This window comes from Nicotiana attenuata, unplaced genomic scaffold (assembly GCF_001879085.1).
Source record: "Nicotiana attenuata strain UT unplaced genomic scaffold, NIATTr2, whole genome shotgun sequence".
Taxonomy (NCBI): domain Eukaryota; kingdom Viridiplantae; phylum Streptophyta; class Magnoliopsida; order Solanales; family Solanaceae; genus Nicotiana; species Nicotiana attenuata.
Window position 1 is genome coordinate 46,706 of NW_017673526.1, and position 24,977 is coordinate 71,682.

Below are 24,977 nucleotides of genomic sequence, written 5' to 3' on the forward strand. Positions count from 1 at the left end.
ACCCCAAGTTGAGCAAATAAAAGATAATCTGATTCACATCAGGTTTCTTCTGCATTTTCTCTACCTTCATTTACAAGTAAAACGAAGAAACATTTAGGGGAATATACTTTACTATTTCTGATGATGCTAATACAACAACAACAACAACCCAGTATAATCCCACTTAGTGGAGTCTGGGAAGGGTAGTGTGTACGCAGACCTTACCCCTACCCTGGGGTAGAGAGGCTGTTTCCAAATAGACCCCGGCATCCTTCCCTCCAAGAACTCCCACCTTGCTCTTGGGAGACTCGAACTCACAACCTCTTGGTTGGAAGTGGGAGTTGCTTACCATCAGATCAACCCCTCTTGTCTATGGACCAAATAAAGAACACTAGCAAATTGTTAAAGAATAGAAAGGTAACTCAGTTGAGAATCATTACCAAGCAAGGATTTCCATCAGCAAACCCACAAATCAAGATAAACCTAACTCTTAAACTATGTAATGATAACATCAAATGCAACCACTGGCAGGAAGTGAATTCGATTTTGCGTCCCTCAGTTTTGAGTTTAGCACTTTGATCAGTCCTATACAGGGTAGTGTTTCTCAAAAGACACCATGTACAATCTTAAAATGAAAAGCCAGCAACTTCTTCATCTTCGTCCTCGTCTATGTCACCATTATCCTCCTCACTAAAAATCTTGATGTCATCATCTTCTTCTTCCTCTTCATCCTCGGCATCCATCATAGCCTTGCCCTTATCTTCTCCATCCTTCAAACCAGTGCTCAGTACTACAGTTTGTCCTCCGGTTTTCTCCATATCTTTTCTCAGCTTTTCCATATTCTCCCTTCTACGTCTTTCCTCTAATTGTTGCTTCTCCTCCCGTCTCTTGTCCAAGTCAGCCCTAAAAGGAAATTTTTGCAACAATAAGAAAGGGGACATGATAGCTTTTGAGCATCCGATAAGCATTTCAAGTTATCAGTGTTATTTCAAGAGATACAAAATTAAGTTTCAGTTAATACTTGTAAGTTTCCATGTACTCCTCAGCGCTGGCTTCAATTGCCTTGAAAAAGTCCTCCATCCCAGCCCCTGAAACTGCAGACACTCCAACAGATCTGAGATTCTTGTAGAACTCCTCAAGTGCAAGAGAGAGGCTTCGAGTCAGAGTTGATGTGTAAGAACTGTCAGCATCTAGTGCCGCATGGAACACCTCAAAATCTTTCATCCACTGCATTGAAATTGTATCATAAGAAATCAAAATTCCAGAAAAGCAGCTGATGAATATAAAGGCACAAAGTAAGAGGAATCCAAATAGTAAGAATTTAACTCAATACTCAATCACAAACATCTCCTGCTCCCCCCCCCCCCCCAACCCCACACACACATAAATAAAACACACTTTTTTTTTTGGTAAAAGACATCATATTAATGTGCAGCAAAGTGCTGCAAGTATTTACAGGAGATAGCCACATTACAGAATATGTAACAAGCTCAAAAGATCGATCATGGCTTCTATGATAAACAAACACGCAATTGCTCGACAACCATCATAAGTAAAGCTTTACACATGACTCTCTGGTTTAAACTACGTCACAAGAGATACAGCACAAAACAGAAACAGTGTTAACTGTCAATATAATTGTTTCGTTGATTCAATATAACAGCTATTAGAGATAAAGGGGTAATAGCTTCTGATCCACCTATACGTTTTCTTGAACGTCGTCATTTTATAGTAGGTGCATAAATGGAATAATTTCCATAGTAAACTTAAATGGACTAATAGTGGAGACAGCCAAACTCCTAGACTTTTTCAAGGAAAAATTAGAGAAATGTCTGGATTTATTCTACTACCTCCAAAGCAAACTGATGATTAGCCACATCTGTCTTGTTGAATGCCAATACCAATGGCAACCTTGTTTTGTACAGGATGCTACATGCATACAGCATATTGCTCATAAAAGTAGCTGGACTTTCAGACCGTGGTGTATCAACCACATATGTCACCACAGTGGGAAAAGTAGATGCAAAAGCTTCAGTTATGATTGCGCCAGAGGCAGACCAAGTGAATATCTCAATCTGTCCAGGAGTATCCACGAGAACGTAGTCCAACTGGTCTGCTCTTTTTTCAATGACTGATATCACCTGCAAATAAGTAGAAGATATTGTTGTCTCAAACAAAGCTAGAGGAAAAAAAATGCATGTAAAGCTTTTCATCCCTCAAATCCCTGCTAGCTACTCTTCTAATAATTGATGATGAGAGACCTGGTAAAAAGAACAAGCGAAAATTGAGCAAACATCAGATATGGATTTTATTGCTTTCACATCTTATCCACCACATATTTTCAAAACCGACGTTGCTGATTCTTGCAACAGAAAAATATTAACTTATGCTCTTTAAGACATCAAATCTGATAAACAATACATATAGACGTCATCCCAGAACATTATCTACAGAGGAGGCTTAGATGGATGAATGCCACTTGAGAGTCTAAAAGAAGGGAAGATTAAGGAGAAATGTTTCAGCGAACTTTAGAGAAGCATCTCTATTTTAGAGCTTAAGAGATTTCTACCATCTGGCCGTCAAACCTATTGTTAAGACAAGATAGGGTCAAAAATCAAGGTTTAGAAACATGAGTAATACTCCGAGATACCAACACCATGTTGCAAGGAAACTCTTGGAAATAAAATAAAAAAAGGCTTGACAAGCTAATCCGGGCAGTTTTCGCCTTCAGTGCTCAGCAGCTGTAGCTTTGTTGTTCCGCATCTCGGGTTTCTCATGCAGAGAGTATCTAAAACAATAAGAATGTTCCAAATTCATTTGAGAAACCTAGTTATGCAGGTGTGTGTTGCTTTAGTCCTTAAGATTTTAGTGTCCACTCTTCTCAGATTAACCAACATCTAGTATTAAACTTGCCGACTTGCCGTCATGGCACTAAGTTTCTCACTTTGAAGGATCCTGCAACTACTCCTTAGAGAGCTTGATTAATTTCTCAGAGTGTTGCTAATTTGCTTTATTACCTTTTCTATTTTTTGGGAGGAGCAATACAAAATTAGCTGTGTGCTATGCTAATAAAAGGCTATTGATGTCAATTAATGGGGTAGTACTTTCTTTAGGAAGCTTGTTTAGTATGGTTGTTTCTTGCCTGACTCAGAAAACTTTGATCTGCACTCTAAAATGGACTGAATACTTTATTTTGCAGATTTCAAGATCCATTGGTGATGTGTAATTATAAAAAGCTGAATTCAACAGGGAGCCATTTTACGCAAAGTTTCGTCTTCAAGAACCATTTGGCAAGCCCATATTGAGCTTAGATCAAACAATTTCAGTGCACCATTTGCAACCTGATGACCAGTTTGTCATATGTTTATCAGATGGTCTCTGGAAGCATCTAACTAACCAAGGAGCAAAAGATTTTGTACAAAATCACCCATGCAACGTAAGCTGTTTTTCGTGAAAAAAGTTTATTTCCTTTAAGCAATGAAATCTTAATAACCAATGGTATGAATATTAATCTCTCATACAGGTGAATAATCACTGTTTGACTGTTGACGGCTTTTAATCAGTTCAAATGACTGGTTGACATCCTAAACTTCTTTTTTATACACGACAGGTCACAATAAGAGTTTATTGAAATAATCAGGTGATGCACTTTGCATAAAATTAATTACATCTAACTCTAAGTTTCTTATATGCAAGGGATCTCCTGTTTGTTATGGAAAGAGAAAAAGAAGAAGTGTTGAGGAACAGTGGGGAATTTTCTATTAAATGTTTCCAGGAGGTGCATTAGGCCTCTCCACCCATATGCCGAGCAGTAGAAGCCACTTAATCAAATTTTGCTGCCACTGTGTCAAATGCATGAATAATAAATTTGCCTCAGTATGCAACGGTAAGATTTGCTGCTGTGTGACCAGGAGGTCACGGATTCAAGCCGTAGAAACAACCTCTTCTAGAAATGCAATGCTAAGTGAATCTGTGTACAGTAGACCTAATGTGGTCCGGCGCTTTGTATACCCTGCACATAGCAGGAGCTTACTGCAACAAGCTGCGGTTTTATTATTTTCAAGTGTTTCCCCAAGTTTCTGACTTCTTTTTGGTGTAGATAGATGTAGTAAAATATCTATATGTCTCAACACCTTTATGTAGAAAAAACAGTTGGATCAAAACTTAAGAGGCTTGTTTGCCACACAAGGGATTGCTAGAAGGTTAGTGAAAACGGCGTTGCAAGAAGCAGCAAAGAAAAGGGAGATGAGGTATTCAGACTTGAAATTCATCGTGGAGTTTGTCGACATTCCACACGACATCCCAGTGGCAGTTGTTTTCCTGGACTCGAATCAGTCAAAAGTCCTAATATTTCTATAAAAGGAGGTGGCATTAGTTTGCCTACAAAGACTACCCCAACATAAGTTGGTTGGTGCAACTTTATGAAGTTGTTACAGATGTTATTGTACTATGTATCTTGTGAATACCAGGTAGCACTTCTAAAAGTTCAAAAGCTAGTCCAACAATTTTTTAAACTGTAATCTAACGGAGACTAATACTTGGATTTAGTTCCAAGTGCCCAAGAAAGGAACTGGAAGAAAAAGAGTATATTCACAAATATCAGTTGAGTTGTTTCCTTGAAGTAATTCCTTATTGCTTCTATTATATAGTTAACCTGGAGGTTGTAAAGACCTAATTTATTCTTTATAATGATATTTTTACGGTTGCTATTGAGAAGAATTGTTGTTTTCAGATTGTAAAATTGCAGTTAATTCAAAAATCAAATTATTGTTTAGAGTGGATGGTGGAATTTGAATCAAGGGAATTAAAGAATGATTAGAATATCCATCAACAGCATACAACATTGTTTAAAGAACAAGAAAAGTGATAGAAATCTTTGCGCAGTCTATTGTTGGTTTTCCAGAATATGTTGAACAACGAAGATATAATAAAGCATGTTAATTTTGATAGTACGCTAGATATTATTTATATCCTAGTCATTTGTAATTCCCGATCATGTCTTGTACCCAAACATCCATCTAGCAATTTATATTACTAATATTTTCATGTTCTTCCACTACTATATTATATGATGTTATCATAATTAGTGGTTTTACTATGATTTTTTTCAAACACTGTACACATATTTAGTTATGAAAAGTCGTGACTGAATAATATTAAGCCATTTTATGTCGGAAAAAAATAATCTTCAGATTTACACCAAAAATATAACCACAACTAACATGGCTTACGAATGACGATAACAAATTTCTACTGTTGTTTTTGCATAGTCCTAGTATTTTGGGAAGTGAATAGGTTCTGTTGAAAAAGGTTGAATCTTTCTTATCAGCAAAAAAGAGAAAGAAAAGGTAAGATCTTCTTATAGTTGAAGAATCCTTATTGTGTTCTATATTCTCTCTTGTTTTCTTCTACTTCTCATATTTGCAATTGCTTTCTTCTAAGGTTTTTTTTATGCACTTGGATTTGGTAGCTCTTAACTCTTTTACGGCTGTTACCAAGATCGATGACAGACCAATATCTTCAAATTTCATTTGGGGTTTATGCTTCATCAGATATTTTAAGATATACTCCATATGGATAGGTACTCAATGTTGGTTAACTTAGTTTGCATATTAAAAAAATGAAACATGTGTGATTGTATTTTCACACAAAAACTGCAGTACTATATTTCTTTGTTGATTTGGGTGGTGGAAGAAGCACCTAAGCTATTGCTACAAAAACTCTTTTGTACCTTACTAGTCACAGAAGTAGATGTGGCTCTTTGGATTGTAGGGGGTAGGTGGAGTTGTATGATTTAAAAGTCCTCGGCACCTAGTGCCATATTTAGAAATTCTTTTCTTCATGTATTCGGCATTCGAAAATCACTTATTCAGTTAATCTAATTTGGAAGGATATTTCTCTTCTTAGGACTTGAACTTCAGACATCTGAGTAAGGGTGAAGAGATCTTGTTCATTCGATGGGCGAGGGTGCAATGGTTTACAATATGATATGAATATTGTGGCCTTTGAAACAGAAAAAGAGTTGTGCTTCTTTGGTTGGTAAGCAATGGTAATCTTTTCGGTTCCTTTTTTATACAAGGCCGGAGAGTTTTCAGTTCCTTGACTCAATCAGAAAATAAAACTAGTCACAAACACGCCAATCAAATCAGCCAGCACTTTGGACTTCAAAAGAGCGTGCCCTCACATGTATCCACAAGTTTCAAACTGGGAAGAGGTGGAACAGATTACCAGAGCCAATGAAGTGCTGATTATTTTAGGTTGAGCAACTTCAAATTTCTTAGGAGAAAACTGGAACCTAAGGGAGTATGATTGAACATAATGAAAATTGATAAGATCTAAATTTGGACTTCGTAATCCAACAGGCCTAACAAGAACATGAAGATTAAAATATGGATAGGATAAGTGGACTGAACGAAATTATGTACTCCCTCCGTTCCAATTTATGTGAACCTGTTTAACTGGGCACGGAGTTTAAGAAAAGAAAAAAAGACTTTTGAAATTTGTGGTCCTAAACAAGTCCAAATAGGGTCCAAAGTATTTGTGTGGTTATAAAAGCTTCTCATTAAGGGTAGAGTTGTAAGTTTAAGCTAAATTATTACCAAATTTAGAAAGGGTTCATTCTTTTTGGAACGGACCAAAAAGGAAATAGGTTCACATAAACTGGAACGGAGGGAGTAATTCAGATCACCGACACAAAATATTGTCCAAGTGTTTGAGCAATTTTACTGTTGAATTCATATAGGCCCATAATCAATAGCTGACTGAAATGCAAATACACCATGATTTATGCTAGCTAATATCAAGAAATTCATCCAATCCATCTCTTCTACCACAAGAAGTGATCAGCCAAAAAGAAGACGGTATACCACAAAGATAAAAGAGGAAGGAAACTACAAACAAGCTTTCTCTAGACCACGTAAGTTTAAGAAAAAGACGAAAGAAAAATTCTTCTCACGCATTCAATAAAAAAAATCTGATCATATCAAGCTTTACCTCATCAAACTTCGTGGCAAACAAGTTGAGCGAAGTGAGAATTCCTCCATTTGGCCCAAGATTGAATTGCTTCATGACTTCCTTGTATCGAACAGTGTCTCTAATATCAATATTTGCACCAAATGGAAGGGTCAAGACGGCAGGATCAAGGTTCAATACATAACCCCGCATATTGGATGCCATTGTGTGGCAAACAAGTCGGTGGAGAAATGTTGTTTTTCCACTACCTAGGCATCAAATTAAAACAAGTTCTATAAGTTCAACCCTTCAATATAAAATGCAACAAACAGCTTGGCAATGTTCGTGTTTAACCAATGGTATATATATCAACTCCATAACCCAAATAAACAGGACTTTACCAGCCATCCCAACCACTATGATAATGACTGGCTTTTTCTTGAAAGTGGAGGATGACCCCTCGATATTAAGCTTTTTCATCGAGTTAGATATGTCATCCTTCCCCTGAACCTATGACCAAACAATCGAGGAAGAAAAAAAAGGAGAATATTAGTCAAGGCTTAGCTTCTTCTGTTGTACAGTAGTCATTCTGAAGAATTGTAAGAGTAATCCAAATTACGAATATTACCTTACTGTCAACTTGCATCGAACCCTCGGCCTCTTCTGGTACCTTTGAATCAATCTCCATTCAGGATATCTGCAAAATCAATGAGGACTTCGATCACTCTCAATGTGATTATTCCCCCAATTTAAAATAATTATGATTGTATCAACAGTAGGAGCAAAAAGGAAGCTAGCAAAGATGGCGATAAATTAATAAATGCAGGAACATCACGACGCCCTGCATCAAATTCCATGAAGATGCTGCCGAAGGCTAATTGTTTTCAAACTACTGTGGATAATTCTTTATTCTTCTGCTTAAGCAAAAAAGCCCAAACTAATTTTGACTTTTGATAAAGCTCGGGCTAGTGATATAGCTAGTGATACTGTCCCTCTTAATCTCACCCTTTTCTTTCTTATAGCCTGTTTGGCCAAGCTTTTTTTTTTGCCGAAAGTGTTTGTTATAGCCCTTTCATCCTTCGTCCTCAATCACCGCTAGCCTCAATGGAAAAAATAAAATTTATTAAAAACAATTGTAGTATTTCTTACGCCTTTGGCCCTTTTCTAAACGGAGTTTGCACATGCTTATGCTCATTGACCATTATATGCTAATAATATGTTTGGAAGTTCATACACAGGTGCACCGAACTCCAGTATATTATACTGGACCGATCTCTATTACAACAAAATAGTGGCTATAATTTTTAGTATTTTTTAATTTATTTAGTTGAAAATATATACAATTAACTGTAAGTAATGGAATTTGCTAGAAAAGAGGCGATAAAATTGGGATGATTGAGTGTTTTTTGGCCGAAAAATCTGTATATTAAAACATCTATTTTAATTGAAATAAGTTGCCAATTGTCTTATTAATAGGTTTCCACTTGGTTTCTTAATAACTTACCACTTGGCTAAATGAGAAGGCAAACTTTCTTGCTTAATGAGAAGGCAAACTTTCTTGCTTTAATATATATAATATAGATATATATAGATAGAGGTGTCAAATGGGCGGGTTGGGTCAATTTTGGGCGGGTCAAAATGGGTTGAGTCAATAATTGGGCGGGTCAAGTGACCCGCCCAAAAGTTACTTGGCTAAGATGGGTTGGGTCAAGATGGGTTAAAATTCGGGTCATAACCCAACCCGCCCAACTCTTATTAAACTTTAATTAATATGTGTTATTTTCTTACAAATTCTATAATTACTAAATAAGGCTTTTTTGCTTTTTGTTATGGTCATATTTAAAATATTAAACAAAAAATAAAATTATTTCTAAGATATTTTGACAAACTTACTCATGGATCAATTTGGGCTAAAAATTAGTCCAACTTTAAATGGGTTGAGATGGGTTGGGTCAAGATGGGCTAAATTCAATAAATGGGCGGGTCAATAACCAACCCAACCTTGGGCGGGTTGGGCGGGTCATTTGGGCTTGGGCCAAATTGGACAGCCCTATATATAGATGATGGTATGAACAAATTAGTACAAATTCCTGTAGAAAAGAAAACAAAAACCCAAAGCCTTCGACCTAATATTATTGGGCTTAAAGCCCGTTTGGATTTAGATGATTTGAAGTAGCCGAAAAGTACTAAAACTGTTTAATAAATAAGCAGTTACTTGTTTGGGTACGTGTGCTGAAATTAATAATAAGTTGCTGTAGTATCTAATAAAAAAATGTTGATAAGCTATTTTTCTGTTAAAAATGACTTAAATAACCTTAGAACTGTTTACACTTATAAGGGCGTAATTTCTTCAAAATTTTAGATTTAAGATTGATTCAAATACAAAATATTCAATTTGTCATTTTATTTTAAATATAACTGTGCTTAGATAAGAAAATTTTTATGATACATATAATTTATTTTATGATAAGCATATAATCATAAGTTATAATAATTAATAAATTGACAAAAGTTTTTCGGTAAAAAATAAACCTAAAAATAGGACAAATTATTCGAAGAGAAACAAACATTGTCTTCATCACCACAACACTTAGAAATCAATACACCAAGAATTTGATATGTACTCATTTATTACATACAGTTCAAAGATATAAATATTAATACACAATCACATAGACATAAATATGCAAAGGAACAGAACATTTACTTATCTTACATAGTCAATGAGAATTGCAGACTTGAAGAGGTGGGGAGGGGGGTAGGTTAAATACTTGAGGCAGTGAGTATCGATATTTTGGTCAAACTTAAAGTGCCTATAAGCTAACAATTCATAAGCTGGGTCTGACCACCTTATGACTTTTGGCTTATTTTTTACTTATAAGCACTTGGCTTATAAGCACTTTTAACTTTACCAAACATGTAAATAAGCCAAAAAGTGCTTATAAGCTAGTTTGACCAACTTATACGCTTGGCCGAACACCCTCTTAATCCCACCCTTTTCTTTCTTATAGCCTGTTTGGCCAAGCTTCTTTTTGGCCAAAAGTGTTTTTTTTGGCCAAAAACACTTTTGACCAAAAATTAAGGTGTTTGGCCAAGCTTTTATAGAAGGAAAAAAAGTTCTTTTGAGGAGAAGCAGAAGCATTTTTGGAGAAGCAGAAAAAAGTAGCTTCTCTCCCAAAGCACTTTTTTTTAGAAGCACTTTTGAGAAAAATGCACTTAGAAGCAGTTCTTAAAGCTTGGCCAAACACTAATTGCTGCTCAGAAGTGCTTTTCAAACAATTAGCCAAACACAAACTGCTTCTCACCAAAAGTATTCCTTTATTTTTTTCAGTTAAAAAAACAATTCAGTTTTAAAATTATTTTTTTTCACTTTTTTTAAAGCGTTTTTTTGTAAAAACTAGAAAAAAATGTAAAAATTGATTTTTTTTCTTCTGTTTTTGACAAAAAAAATTCGTTTTTTAAAAACTAAAAAAGATTTTTCAACAAAATATTTTCATCTTTGACAAATATTTTTTTCTCATTTTTTTTTGTAAAAATTGGAAAAACAAATTTGTAAAAACTGATTTTTTTTAACAAAATATTTTTGTTTTTTAAAAAGCGGCGCATCTTTTTTTTTTTGAACTTTTTATTCGGGTCCGGTCAATGTTTGGGACGGGATAATCCAAAAAATGGTTAGATTTAGGTTAGTATTTTTAATAGGTTAGATGTTATAATTTTGACCAATAAGAAATTATCACGTGGAATTTAAATAAGTAATTATTTTTAGTTTAGGGGCATTTTTAGGACTGTAGGAGTATTACTTACTTCCCGTTATTTCTCAAAAAGTCATTCTCCCTCCCGTCAAAAAGCAAAACCCTCCCTTGCTTCCACCCCGCCAAGCCTCCGCCGTGTCTTCCACCACCAATTTCAGTAAGTTGCTCGTGTTCCATCAAATACTGTTTTTTACATCCTTGTTGTTAAAAGTACTGTTTATAATTACTTTTTGCCTTGCAAAAATCTAGCTTTGTCCCAAAAAACTTCCGGTCTCTGGCCATTATGCTGATGGCAATGACATATAAGTTAGGAAAAAAAAAGAATACTTTTGGCTTTTAAGTTTCAGTAGTTGTTCAAACGATTTTCCGCTAAATTATTTGCTCTTCAATACTGTTTATTTTTATTTTTGCTTTAGGTTGTCATAAGTATTACTAACTCTTTTAAATCCATTTGTGTATATAAATTGAAAAGAGGAGTGCCCCGAATCGTAGCCCAACGACACTATGATTTTTCTTTAGTCGTTTAAAGCTGATGTAGTGATGTTGAGACAATTGATGTCATGTTCTGCTGTGTGAAATCAAGTAAAGCTTTTTCGAACAAGTGATACTGTTTTCCAACTAGTGCGGAAACTTCTCAAATTCCACGTAAATATAGTATCCATTAATCAGTTTTATGACACTAACTATTAAATCCAACTATGAATCTACAGTCATTCCAACACCTTTAAAAGCATACACCAACATGACTGAACCCACCAAATGATTCAAGAACAACAACTTCAAATATCCCAGTTTTTTCTGGACGGATGAGAAAGAATGATGCACGAATAATTTAAACAATTTATAAAAATCAAGAAAACAAAAAACTAAAACTCACCTTATACTGTACAATCAAGGCGTATAAAAGAAACAAAAAGGTAGTTGTAAGAAGAGGTGAGCAGCGGCGGAAATTTTGAGGAAGAAACCAAGCGCAAGACTGGGCAAATTAGCATATGTTCGTTTGAGCAGTCGTGTCAAAAGTAAACTAGGTTAATATTTGAGTTTTCCAAAAATACCCTTCGACGACGTCACTTATTAATAAGGGGAAAATATATGGATCCACACAGAAAAAAAAATTCCAAAATCTTTAAAATGTTCTGCAACTCCTATGGCTTAATTCCGGTCTCTTCATCACCACCCCCCTCTATCTCCCCCTCCTCCCTACACCCCCGTATATACTACCCCTCAAATTCCCAATTGAGAACCAAATTTGGTTCCTTGAAAGCAAAATCGAAGCTCAACGACGTCGTTTCATATGCTGAGCTCGATAATAGGAGTTTTTATCATCTTCTTGGTATACCAGAAACGGGGACTTTATTGGAAATTAAACAAGCGTACAAGCAATTAGCAAGAAAGTACCACCCGGATGTTTCACCTCCGGATCGGGTCGAGGAGTATACCCAGAGATTTATTCGGGTTCAGGAAGCTTATGAGATTTTATCGGATCCTAGAATGAGGGATATGTATGATAAAGATATGGCTAAAGGACTTCACTTTGCGTTTTCTGCTCGTAGGCGATATCAAAACGATGAGGTTAGTTTTACTTTAAAGTTTTCTCAATTTTTTGTCGGGTTGAAATTTTGCGGAGTGAGGCTTAACCCGCCCCGGTAGATATAGCGTTCACTAGCCACTTTCTGGCTTTGCCTTTGAAAAATAACCGTTATCCTGAAGTTTCAAATTTCAGAAGATGGTGGAGTTTCACTTGTTGATATGGCCACTTTTCGGCCCATATTGTTATTCAAAACAATGTTTGTTTTGATTGTTTCATTAAAATTAGTTGAATTGTATTGTTAAATCCATTGTTTCGGAACAATGAAAAGTATCTTTTTTTAAACAACCGATTTGGTGCGGTGGGATTGTTTCCTATTTTTCTTTTCAATTATGTCCTAACTTATTACTATATAATTATATTTTATCTTTTAGCTTTTCTTTGCTATTTTAACTCCAAATCTCCAACCTATAACCTACTTTATTTTTTTCCAGAACTTCCGCCGCCAACCTTAAAAGGAGTTTTGCCGCCTTCTATTTTATTTTTTCTCCTAATTTGCTTTTAACTCAATTCTAATTAGCTTTCGCTTTCTTAAGGTGTTTTGCCTTCTTCTATTTTGTTTTTTAAAAAATTTTATGCATAATTTTTGATAAATTTAATATTTAAACAATTGAGGGATTTTTGATAAATTTAATATTTAAACAATTGAGGGTATTTTAGTAAACTTATCAGTTACTGTACAGTATGATACAGTCAAACCAAACAGCAAAATATTATTTAACAATAACAAATAATACAATCTATCCAAACATTATAAAACGATGGGGAATAATAATCCAGACAGAGTGTTAAATTCCACAAACTCCTAGAAGTGGCTTTTTTTTTTAATTACAGGAGTTGAAAAGTGGCTATTTGTGAAATTTGCCCTGTCCCGTCCCAATTGCCATCCCTAGGAAAATATGGTCTATCCAGGAGTGATTTGCTTATAGGAGTTCATTTTTATGCGCTGATACTGTAATTTTTATAGTTTGTTAAACAACAATGGAAGTTTAAAATTCTTGACACTACCGGTCTATATAACTTACAACAACAACAACAAACCCAGTTAGTTCTCACAAGTGGGGTCGGGGGAGTGTAGGGTGTACACAGATCTTACCCCTATCCTGAAAAGGCGGAGAGGCTGTTTCCAATAGACCCTCGGCACGGGCCTATATAACTTAAATCCAGAAAAACATAGTTATCTGCATCTTAAAGGCTGACATGAAAAAAATTCTAAAGATAAGAATTTGCCGACATGGTTTGACTAGAATCTTAGTATATTCTGCTAAATCTCACTTTTTTATTTGAAAAAGAAGGTGTTAGAGTAAGTGCGGAATATTGAGAATATTTACTGTGTAACTGTCATATCTGGATGGCATGTTAATTCTTAAGATTGATCATGGTTGGGATCAAGTTATCGGTCTGCCTCATCAGTTCAGATGAGTGAACAATACAACAGAAAAGAAATGTTTTTGACCAATCCAAAGAATTTAATAATTGCAGAAAATTACATGCGTCTTGTTGAGTATGATAGAACTGCTGGAAATTAGGAAGAGATGGTTTAGTTATTGGTCTTTCTCATATATTCTTGGGTAGATGGTGTTATTTTCTGCCTCTATTGACGTTTGTAATCGTTGGTGTTCCCACTGCCTTGCTCTATTTGGACTACATGAATGTTATCATATTAAAACTTGTGGTTTCTGGAGCTAGAAAGCTATTGACTAATAAAACAACTTTTTGCATGTAAACTATGATAAGTGTTCTAAAATTACTTGAATAACTAGTTTTACTGAAAATACCAAACACGGCTTTCCCTTCTGTCATCTTCTTACTCCTTTCGTGTGTTTTCGTCTTCCCCTCAAACTCGAGACTACTTCCGTTTTTAACTTGGTTGGCTTCAAGAAACTTTTAAATGCAATGCTCCTCGCTCAGGTTGTTTGACCGTTTTTATACTCTACTCCTGCCATTATTTCTAAACTAATTATAATCCTAATCAATCTCATTGAAACTTTTCCTCCTCGTGTGCATCTCGACAACTTGACTTCTGTTTCTTTCACATTCATGTAATTGACTTCTGTTTTGCTACTATGATCTAATGACATGTTTTGTTCTTGAATTCTTGTTATCCTTCTGCTAATTTGATTCTTTTCTTATGCATATAGTCAATGGAGGAGATAGGCGAGTGGAAAAATCGTTGGCAGTCTCAACTATCAGAGCTAAAGAGAAGAAGCACGCGCAAGGACTCTGGTAACAGTATGTCATGGGGAGCACGTATGCGCAGGCAAAGGAACGAAGCTTCATCTTAATCGATAATAATCAATACATTATTTTGTATATATGGAATTTTTTTTCTCCTTTTTCTTCTCGTCTTAGTGCTAACCATATATGAAAATGCACCTAAATAGGCAGTGCATTTTGTACATAGAGTAATGTGGATCAAGAATTCCATCTCCAGTAATATACTCCTGCTACAGAAAAGGCAGTATTTTATTTATGTTAAGCAAGTTTGGCAAGCTTTCCTTCTTACCAATTCTCTCAGAATTGGGTGAAATTACATGATGGTGTGAAAGGTCCAACGGCGGAGCTATAGTTTTACTTGGGGGTTCAGCAGAATTGGAGTGGCTTCGGCTCAAATCTTGTATTTATGTCTAAAAATTTATTAAAATATATTTAAACCAAAACTATCAAGAGCCCAGTAAACTGCCTTTTCTTGAATCCAGACCCCACAAACCCAAAATTTTGTGTTCGTCTCTGATAGCATTTTTTGGAGATGATGAATTGGGAGTAAGCTTTGAGCCGAGGGTATATTGGAAACAGCGTCTCTACTCCCTCGGGGTAGGGTAAGGTTTTTGTACGCTCTACCCTTTACAGACCCCACTTGTGCGATTTTACTATCCTTTACAGACTTTACTTGTGCGATTTTACTGGGTTATTGTTGTTGATGATCAATTGGGAGTAAGGAAGATGTCAATTCATGAAGTCAATTCTTGGTCATTTTCATTATCATCTTGTATGACTCAGTCTAGTGTTCAGTTGTAAGGCATATTATTTTCTGTAAATAAAGACCACATCACAAAATGTGGCGCTTGGTCTATTTTGGTTTCTCATATCTTCCTATTTAATTACTAAAGAAAGAGACACCCACAGTTTGCTTTTAAGTTATTGGTTTGTTCCCAAAAATAACCAAAATATGTTGCTTTCTGCAATTTGTCCTGTGATATTTTTCCATATGGATTGATGGAAAGTTGTACACTTGTTGCCTAGCTTAAGGACTGAGAGTTATCTTTAAAATCTTGGACTTATTTTTGTTATAATTTTCAGCCAACACTTTTGGACCTTTCTTATTGTGAAAATTGCATAAAAGGAATAAAGAAACTTCAAGATTGTGGTCCACTTCTAGACCTTTGTATTTCAGTAAGTGCGGGCCATATGAAAAGTGATTGTTAGCAATTTCTACTTTCATAATAAAAAAAGAAGCTTTGCCTTCTTACTGTAGCATGGGACAACCATGTGAAAATAGTACGGGCTAGACAGTTTTGGGACTGATATTTAAAAAATAGACAGCCTTTACAAAGTTACTGAAAAATAGCTACTCCCTCCGTTCCAATTTATGTGAACCTGTTTTACTGGGCACGAAGTTTAAAAAAAAATGAAGACTTTTGGAATTTGTAGTCCTAAACATGTCAGAAAGGGATCCAGAGTATTTGTGTGGTTAAAAGCTACTCATTACGGGTAGAATTGAAAGTTTAAGTTAAATTATTTCCAAATTTAGAAATAGATCATTCTTTTTTAACGAACCAAAAAGGAAGTAGCATAAACTGGAGCGAAGGGAGTACTATTTTGCTAAAACATGAAAAGTTCCAGCATAATATCCTGGATTATGGAGCTCCTGAGTATAAACTTCAAGTATATTATGTTGGGACTCTAACACACAGATAATTCCCAACATAATCCACTAAATTATGGAGCTCCTGCGTATAAACTTCCAGCTTATTATGTTGGAATTCCAACATATTATGAAATTCCAGCACATTATGCTAGCATACTATGCTGAAATTTTTCCAAATTTTATAAGAGTGTTTTTGTTCAGATTCTATTTTTATATGACAAAGTGGCTAATTCTCGATTATTTTTGAAATTGTGACTATTTTTCAATTACCAATTATAAATCTGACTATTTCTAAAAAAAAAATCCCCAACAACCATAGCTTAAAACCTTCATCTCGCAATTAACTACTCCCTCCATTCCAATTTATGTGAACTTGTTTGACTGGGTACGGAGTTTAAGAAAAAATAAAGACTTTTAGAATTTGTGGTCCTAAACAAGTCAAGAAGGGGCCCAGATTATTTGTACGGTTATAAAAGCTTCTCATTAAGGATAAAATTGTAAATTTAAGCTAAATTGTTTCCAAATTTAGAAATGGATCATTCTTTTGGGAACAGACTAAAAAAGAAATAGGTTCACATATACTACTAGTCTCTAAATACAAAATTTGTACACACAACGTATCCTCTTCCCATATAAAACTAAGAAAAATATATATATTCGGGAACTAGTTTTAAATACTAAAAGAAAAACTAAAGAAGAGAGGGCCTACCTCTAATATACATCCCATAATTTTCGTCTAATTAACTTGAAATCCGATGTTAAATGGTATTTTTTTAAGATAGTGGAAATCGACTATAAACAAGACCTTGCATCTCAGTGAATTAAATGAATGCAACTACCACTTTTCTTTTGTTTGTGCTTTTTATCCCATCTATCTTACAACTATAGTAATACTATGTTACAATTCAAAATTGTGGAGTTGTAAAGACCACAAAAGCTAGTTCTTTTACACTCAATTAGAAAGAGCATCCAAGCTTTTAAGCAAATAGAATAAACTTGCATAAGCTTATGCATCTTCCTAGACACACTATCCCGCCGTTCCATCTGTGGGGTTATCAGATATATGGCAATAAGTTGCCCCTCCGTCTAAGCTACTGCAACGTTCAGCCATGGTGATTGAAAGCTCTCGAAGATCCTTTTTCCTTTGGGAAGTTACAGGAGCAAAACAATCAACCTATTGATATTGTAAACGACCCGACTATTCTTCCAATGTATCTATTTTTTCGGGTCCGATGGAATTCATAGGTATAGGAAGAACGCCGCGATCAAGTNAACTCATCATGTCAGATCACGTTAATAGCATTCAATAAGGTATAACATATGGCAGAGCACAAACATCAGCAGCCTCTATTTGCAAAGCTTCAGACCATACCCAATGTTCCTTATTGACTTCATCTGGACACGTCTCAGCTTTCTTAGCCGGAGTTCTTTCGCTTCCCAACAACCATTCCTGGTCATCAAACCCAGACCAATCGTCCACCTTCGGAACTGAGAGTATCTGGCTTAAGTATTTGGAATCGGGATGAGGAGGTCTTTTAGATGCTTCAGCTATTTGATCAGCACCAGGAATGATGGATGAAGCCTTTGCCTCAACACTGCATAATGGCTGGCCTTCTATACCACCATTCACCTTGTGCTTCTTGTTTTCCACTTTAATATCAGTAGCAACTTCCTGTTTACTGGAGGAGAACAGGTCTGCTTTTGGGTGAGTGTCAAATTTTTTTCCATTCTGTGTCGGCTGCTGAGAGGATGACGGCCGCAGCAATTTAGCAGGCCTGAGTTCACTCTCTGTACAGCAGAACAGAAAAGCAACACTAATCAGCCAAACCAAAAAGTTAAATAGAGCTGAACACGCTTGTTTAAGTTCAAGCAATTTGCATTAGAAATACATCAAATATGCTGGCTACAAATTCCCTAACAGACTACTACATCCAAAATCATAAGAACTCTATCAAGGCAATCTAATTCAGATACATAACTCTCATAGCTTTGACGCATCCGCAGGGTAGGATGTAAAGTCAATACAACAGAAAATAGCAGGCTGTTAATAGTTTTTTTTAACTCACCATGCAGGAAACCATTAGTTTCAACATCCTTCCTCTTTCTGACAATTCCCACGTTGACTGTACCAGCAATGTTTTCCTTGGATATAAGTGGAAGTTTATTGTTATTAAGACCAACAAAGTCATTCTTATTGATGTCTCTTGATTTATCCTCCTGGCTTTTCTTGTGTTCACTTTTGTCCTTCGCCTTCTCTTCCTTTTTCTTCTCTTTTTCCTTGTCTTTTTGCTTTCCATGACTTTTCTTTTCCCTATCTTTATCCTTGTTTTTCTCTCTTGGTTTGTCATCACGTCTTTCTTTAGGTTTCTGTTTTTCCTCTCTTGTCTTCTCAACATTTTCTTCCAATGGTCGGGGGACTCCTTCAAATTTGCTTTTTGCCATTGTAGAAAGGCTGGGAGGTATTGCATTAGCTCCAATTTTAAGTTCACCCCCGAATGCTTGCCCATCCAACTTATTGTTAACAAATCCTTTCTCTTTGTTCTTTTCCTTGTGTTCAGCCAAATTTCCAGAATCCTTGATGCGCACCCTGCCTGTCTCTTCATCCCTTTTGTTGAGAATGATCTCTTCATCCCTTTTGCACTCAACTGGAAATCTCTCCGCCAACTGACTTTGAGCACCCTTCTCTGCATCTCTGATCCTCCTGCCCAACTCCTGCACAAATTTTGAGTCCTCTGTCTCAACAGCAGAGAGGCCAAGCTGGAAGTGAAACTGATCGGGGCGCTTGCCTTTCTCTGAGCTGATGTTTCTATCCCTATCTCTGAGCTGATGTTCATCTCTCCCTTTATCTGAGCTAATGTGTCTATCTTTATGTTCATCTCTCTCGTGAAGTTTCCCTCCAGTAGAAGGCCCAGGTAGAGACGCAACTCTAGCCTCCTCAGAGATGCTGCTTTTCTCTTTATCCTTGTCCTTGTCCTTCTTTTTGTCCTTGTGCTTTTCCTTCTTGTCCCTGTGTTTATCCTTTTTCTCTTTCTTTTCTCTGTGTTTCCCATCACTTTTGTCTTTATCCCTTTTTTCTTTACCTTCTCTCTTTTCCTTGTCTTTCTTTTCCTTTTTATGTTTTTTCTCCTTCCTTTTCTCCTACACCCATGAAAAGGAACTGTTAGTTTATACCAAACAGGTCGATTACAATTTTTTTTTTGTTTGACAAGTAGGTCAAGTACAACTAGTTAAAAACATCCTTGTGCAAAAGGATGAAAAAACATGTCAAATCTAGCACAATATTATAAATAGCTTACATAGTGCCAAAATTAGGAAACCAAATGAGAAACTCAAGTTCAGGTGGAAATCCTAGATCTATCTGATGAATGCTCAAGAACAAAAGTATCCAATAGTTGAAGAGAAAAAACAAAAAATCAACCACCAGTTAAGAACTTAAATGATCATCATAGCAAACCAAACACTGAGTAGTCACATAGATTAAATTTGTATGGTAAACATTGTTTATTAGTAAGAAAAGCAAACATTGAACAAATACAAACAATCACTTTTACTAAACTTGGTCCCCCAATATGTTACGCAATAACAAAGTACAGAACAGGACATCAGCAAACACACTATTAAAAGGCAATCACATCTCACCGTGGCTCCAGCTTAATTAGCAGGATCCAAAAGCAATATACAAGTTTTGCTTCTTGAATATGAGTTTAGGCATCATGAAGGAAAAACATTTAAAAATCAAACAGTTCCTAATCAGTCTCCTTTCGGAGAGTTATCGTCATAGAAGAAGTCCATAATTAACTTCTACAGTCTCCAGCTCGTGCCGTGTGAAATGCCTTTATAATGAATGATGTTCCATAATGGGTTCAGCTACAAAATTATAACAGCAACAGAAAATATCCATGACAAAAGAAGCCCTCATCGTCCCTTTCAGATCACAGGAATCACTAATGAACTTATTCCAGCATAATGATTTCACCAAACGGAGGCTGTACAACAGACCATTCATACACCTGATAAAAAGTGTGACATGCGAAACCAGCTTCTAAACAGATCCCTCAAAAACAAAAATCAACTACCTTACTTCGGACAAAGGAGGGACGACAAGCAAGCAATTTCATGACTCAACAATCAACACAAAAAGCAAGACAGTTCAATCCATCAACAAGTTGGCATATCCCACATTAGTCACTTTCTTACGCCAATCTGCACTAGAGAACCTATATGAATGGAAATTCCCATAGGGACATCATGACCAAAGGGCATCCTCATCTTGGTATAGCGTATAATGCTAACAAATAGGTGAAAACACATCAACAACAAAACAAACATGTTCACATGCATAACAGAATAATATGGGCACAAGCATTACCAAATGCAACAGCATAATGCAGCTGATTCGTAACAAGTTAACTTCACATTTTCAGAGGACACAACCACCTCAAATAACTCTGCCTGTTTGAGCTTGCTCACATTACCGGTTCGAATCCCAATTAAAGGATGATGGCTGCAAGTGGTTGACAACCAGCTTAAAACTAGTCAATTTAGGATGAACTCACAACATAGAATACATTGGGACATGCTCAATTAGACAGTGTTACATCGGACTTCGGTGTGATGAAAAACGGGCAAATGGTTCCATCACATCGCTGCCCAGATGAGGGAGTATGAGCAATGGTTCATATGAATGTGGGTAAAGTAGTTACTCCTGCCACATCAGCGCCCGATGTGGTGCAAGATAGAGAAAGAGTTCTAGCATCATGAATGGATGAGGGCAAAGAAGCTTTGATTCCATGAGCCACAGTCCACACAATAAAAATTTGGGGGGAAAGTAAATGCCCGTACACTTAGTGACGCTATAAAAGTGAAGTGAATCAGTTTGGATTTATATCTCGTACATCTACAAAAGTAGGCTATATTGTTGCCAAGAAGATCGATAAAAAATAGTAGGAAGAGGAAAAAGGATTTATAAATGGTGTTCCTTGACCATGAAAAAACACGTAATAGAGTGCCAAGAAAAATTTTTTTGGTGGGTGTTTGAAAGGAAAGGAATTGATACTAAATATAAAATATCATGTAGATATGTATGAAGTAGTCACTAGTGTGAGAACAATTGTATGAGATACAAAGGAAGTTCCCCATAATCGTGGGTTTACACCAAGAATCTACATTCAACCCATACTTGTTTATCGCTAACGAACAATGTTTTTCTTTATGATAGGGAGGGTCAAAGGTGTATGATATTTGCAGACGGTGTTAATTAACAAAAATACGAAAAATGCACACTTGCTTACCCTAGTTAGTAGATGAGCTAACAATATAGAGGATAAGGTCCCATGGTGTATGATATTTGCATACGATATTGTGTTAATTAACAATACAACAGAGGAGAAGCACTCTAGAAAGCAAGGGTTTTAAAATATTTGGAAGTAAGATTAAATATATGCACTACAAGTTTAGCCAACATTAGAAAAGTAAAGCTAATGTAAGATTGGTCGGGATTGTGGTGCCTAAATGCAAATAATTCAAAAATATAAGCTCAATGTTTCAGGAGAATGGTATAACAGATAACAATATTGCACATCAAACCAAAATATGGTGGTTGAGAGAAGTGTTATGCAATAGGAAACTATCTATCAAAGTGAAAGGCAAGTACAATAAAACTGTCTTAAGACAAACAATATTACTAGGGAGTGAATATTAGGCCTATCCGCAAGATAGCGTCACACAAAATGTGAATGATAAGAACACTGAAAGACAAAGCACTAACGCAAACCAGAAAAGGCAATCAGCAAACGCAAAATATTTCATCATAGCAGATAGTCCCCCCTACTATCGTAAAACAACCAAATTTTCCCTGTCTATACATTTATCTTCTACCACAAATCTGGCAATTTCTCAGAAGGTGAACTTCTATGGATACAATCCTACAAATACACTGCTCTAAATAGATCCAGATGATAATTAATTTACAAATGCCCCAAACTAAGATTCTGTAACTTAAAATAATTCAACTGAAACCACAGCCATGGCCAGAGAGCCTTTGCTAATAACAAATATACGTAATCCAGCTAAAGTATTGATGGGAAGCATGACAAGCAACCAGCAATTTCCACCAAAAGGATGGAGTATAGTGCATCCAAAGGAAGAAAATTAACATGCCATTCAATTGGATTCAATTTTTAAAAAAAATGTTACCTGTCATCATGTTCTAGAGATTTCGCCTTAGATAACTAAAGATGTCTAAAGCAATCTACTTATGCATCACATTTTATACTAATCAGAAGAAAGCGGAAAACAGATCCCTTTATTTTTTCTTTTATACAAATTTACACTATCTTTTCAGCAGTGCTTTTAGAATGTCTTCTTCCGATATATTAAGACAGTTGCTTTTAGAAATGTCGTCTCCCAATATATAAGAGAATCACACTACTCGGCTCGGAAGCATCCATACTTTTAAATTTCCAATCAATTAATTGACATTAAGTACCATATGAAAGAAAACGCCTTTGGAACAGTCCATGCATCACAATCCACAGCCAATAATCTCCAGATAATATGTTACTGGTCCGCATTATTAGAACAATAGAACATGTCATTTGGCACTGCTTTGAATTATTAGAACACATTCACAAAAAGTGATAATTATATAAGTTGAACAGACCTCTTTCAATAAGTCACCCTCCTCTGGTTTAAGCTTCTTTTCATATCCCCGTGGTGGAAACGGAAAGCAGCGCGACATTGCACAAAATTCTACTCCGAAATAATAATAATACTCCAATTAATTTCTCACAGCAGTGTTGTTCCAGTAACGGAACGAACCAGAAATTATACTCTTGTCCATGCACCATGTCCCCACATTCCTTTCAAACTTCAGTTTGCTTCCATTTAATACCTTTCACTAAATCAACCCAAAATCCACTAACTTAAACTTGCAAAATCCACTAAATTAAAATTGCTCTTCACTTCAAATTTCAAAAACAAGAGTCAAAAACACAGTATTTCAAAACTCCGTCAAGGTAAAACTGCTAATAACTCTAGTAATATCTACAGTCCTCTTCCATAGCTCAAACCCCCTGCCAATTTTGCTCGCATTAATGGGCGATCAGCGGATCAATTGCTACTATTGAACTCTTCAAAACCCTAATTAGATGAAAATATCCCAGCAATTAAGCTCAACCACTTAGAGTAAGCGATCCGATTTGAAAACCCTAGAAAATTCCACAATGTCTCAGTAACCAATAAGAGTACCAAGCAAAAACAAAAGTGCGTTGAAATTCGAAGGAATCAAAGTGGAAAATTCCACACTTTTTTTTGTTCGTTTTATCAAAAAGGCGAATCCAGATAAAAACCGAAATACCAAAAATGCCGATATAAATCCCCAAAGTACCCAAAAATAGGTAACTTCAAACTGAAATCAGAATCAATAAAATCAGATTCAAAATTCTTCTTTTTTTTTCCTTTTAGTGAGTGTATATAATATATATATTTACCTTGCCCGCTACAAAGTGAAGAACATTGTAGGAGGGACAAGATCTCAAATATAAGTAACCATAAAAATGGTTAATAATCGAATATTGCAACTCGAGAATCAATTTTTTGTGATTTAAGTAAGGGTTTGTGAGAAGAAAAATGGGGGTTTTTTGGTTTTTCGTTGTGCGCTGTTTGGTTTTTATGGGGTTCGGGAAATACACGCAAGGGGAAAAAGAAAGAGAGAAAAGGGTGAGGGCGTAAAGCCTCACATATATTGAGAGAGGAAAAAATATGTTTTTGTATAAAGGGAATGAGAGAGAAAGGGATTTCACTATTTGCTTCTATGACCGTTGGATGAATTCTCTCTCTCTCTTCATTAAATTTGTCCAAGCATTTGGCTTGTTAATACTATGAATGAATAACGGGTCTGCTAAAAAAGGGGCAGCCCGATAGATAATAATGTACTACTACTTCCGGTTGTTCAGTATTTTAAAAATAGATTTTCACTGTTACTTGTCATTTTAAGCATATTAAGAGAATGATAATTTCTTTTTTCCTGTTATACCCATAGTATTAATTAATCATTTCAAATTATTTTCTCAAATCTATTAAAAATATGCATCAATTAATATGGGTGTCATGATAAATTATGCACTTCATTTATTATTTCTTAAGGGATGTGCAAAGTCTATAGAGGACAAGTAAAAGTGAACGGAGGGAGTATTTTGTATTCACGCAGGGCACGGGAAATAGCGTACTCTTAGGGCTCGCTTGGTATAAGATAGGGGGAAGTGGACAATTATCCACTAATTAGAGTTGTATTTACTCTTAAGCCATTGTTTAAAATGCATTTACTCTTTAGCCAGTACTTTAATAAGCTTTTACCCGCTCACACGAAAATACCGTTTGTGCTAGACATGGTGTCCTTAACTACATGAGTGTTGTGTAAATATTAAGGACAAAGTATCCTGAATTAACACCTTTTGTTTTAAACTTTAGGACATCATGTCCTTAACTTCATATGTGCAGTGTAAATGATAAGGACATGGTGTCCTTAACTTCATGAGTGCTGTGTAAATATTAAGGACAAAGTGTCATGTATTTGCACATTCTATTGTTAAACTTTAGGACTTCATGTCCTTAACTTCATATGTGCAGTGTAAATGTTAAGGACATGGTATCCTTAACTTCATGTGTGTAGTGTAAATATTAAGGACATGGTGTCCTTAACTTCATGAGTATTATGCAAATATTAAGGATATGGTGTCCTTAACTTCATGAATGCTTCTGTTGTTAAACTTTAGGACATCGTGTCCTTAACTTCATGTGTGTTGTGTAAATATTAAGGACATTTTGACCTTAATATTTA

General features: G+C 35.7%; 3 protein-coding genes and 1 pseudogene across 3 annotated transcripts in view; 2 read left to right on the plus strand and 2 right to left on the minus strand.

Annotated features, from left to right (window-relative positions):
- The window catches only part of LOC109216631 (glutamic acid-rich protein-like), a 32,771-nt gene extending 8,823 nt beyond the window's left edge, over nucleotides 1-23,948 (minus strand). Inside the window, exons 1-3 of the mRNA XM_019380805.1 lie at nucleotides 22,800-23,948; nucleotides 18,205-19,276; nucleotides 17,421-17,926 (exon numbers count right to left, since the gene is read on the minus strand). Coding sequence (XP_019236350.1) covers nucleotides 17,442-17,926; nucleotides 18,205-19,276; nucleotides 22,800-22,877 — 1,635 coding nt within the window. The 5' untranslated portion in view covers nucleotides 22,878-23,948 and the 3' untranslated portion in view covers nucleotides 17,421-17,441. The remainder of the gene's footprint in view (nucleotides 1-17,420; nucleotides 17,927-18,204; nucleotides 19,277-22,799) is intronic.
- LOC109216632 (GPN-loop GTPase 1-like) lies at nucleotides 396-11,655 on the minus strand. The gene is made up of 7 exons (XM_019380806.1): nucleotides 11,560-11,655; nucleotides 7,559-7,627; nucleotides 7,332-7,440; nucleotides 6,973-7,199; nucleotides 1,830-2,120; nucleotides 1,001-1,206; nucleotides 396-882 (listed from the first exon to the last, which is right to left on the minus strand). The coding sequence occupies exons 2-7, from the start codon at nucleotides 7,616-7,618 to the stop codon at nucleotides 606-608; spliced, it is 1,170 nt and encodes a 389-aa protein (XP_019236351.1). The 5' UTR covers nucleotides 7,619-7,627; nucleotides 11,560-11,655; the 3' UTR covers nucleotides 396-605.
- LOC109216629 lies at nucleotides 2,555-4,382 on the plus strand (annotated as a pseudogene).
- Nucleotides 11,677-14,749, plus strand: LOC109216635 (chaperone protein dnaJ 20, chloroplastic-like). Its single transcript, XM_019380808.1, has 2 exons — nucleotides 11,677-12,254; nucleotides 14,412-14,749. Exons 1-2 carry the CDS (start codon nucleotides 11,775-11,777, stop codon nucleotides 14,553-14,555), a joined length of 624 nt encoding a protein of 207 aa, XP_019236353.1. The 5' UTR covers nucleotides 11,677-11,774; the 3' UTR covers nucleotides 14,556-14,749.
- Nucleotides 23,949-24,977: the final 1,029 nt, after the last annotated feature.

Bases quoted from the DNA above. Each gene is read 5' to 3' on its own strand.
- LOC109216632 (XM_019380806.1), bottom strand. From the start codon at position 7,618: ATGGAGATTGATTCAAAGGTACCAGAAGAGGCCGAGGGTTCGATGCAA. The intron at 1,207-1,829 runs GTAGTAGAATAA...ATTTCAATGCAG, and splicing joins ATCATCAGTTTGCTTTGGAG to TGGATGAAAGATTTTGAGGT. The intron at 883-1,000 runs GTATTAACTGAA...ATTTCCTTTTAG, and splicing joins GAGTACATGGAAACTTACAA to GGCTGACTTGGACAAGAGAC.
- LOC109216635 (XM_019380808.1), top strand. From the start codon at position 11,775: ATGGATCCACACAGAAAAAAAAATTCCAAAATCTTTAAAATGTTCTGC. The intron at 12,255-14,411 runs GTTAGTTTTACT...TTATGCATATAG, and splicing joins GGCGATATCAAAACGATGAG to TCAATGGAGGAGATAGGCGA.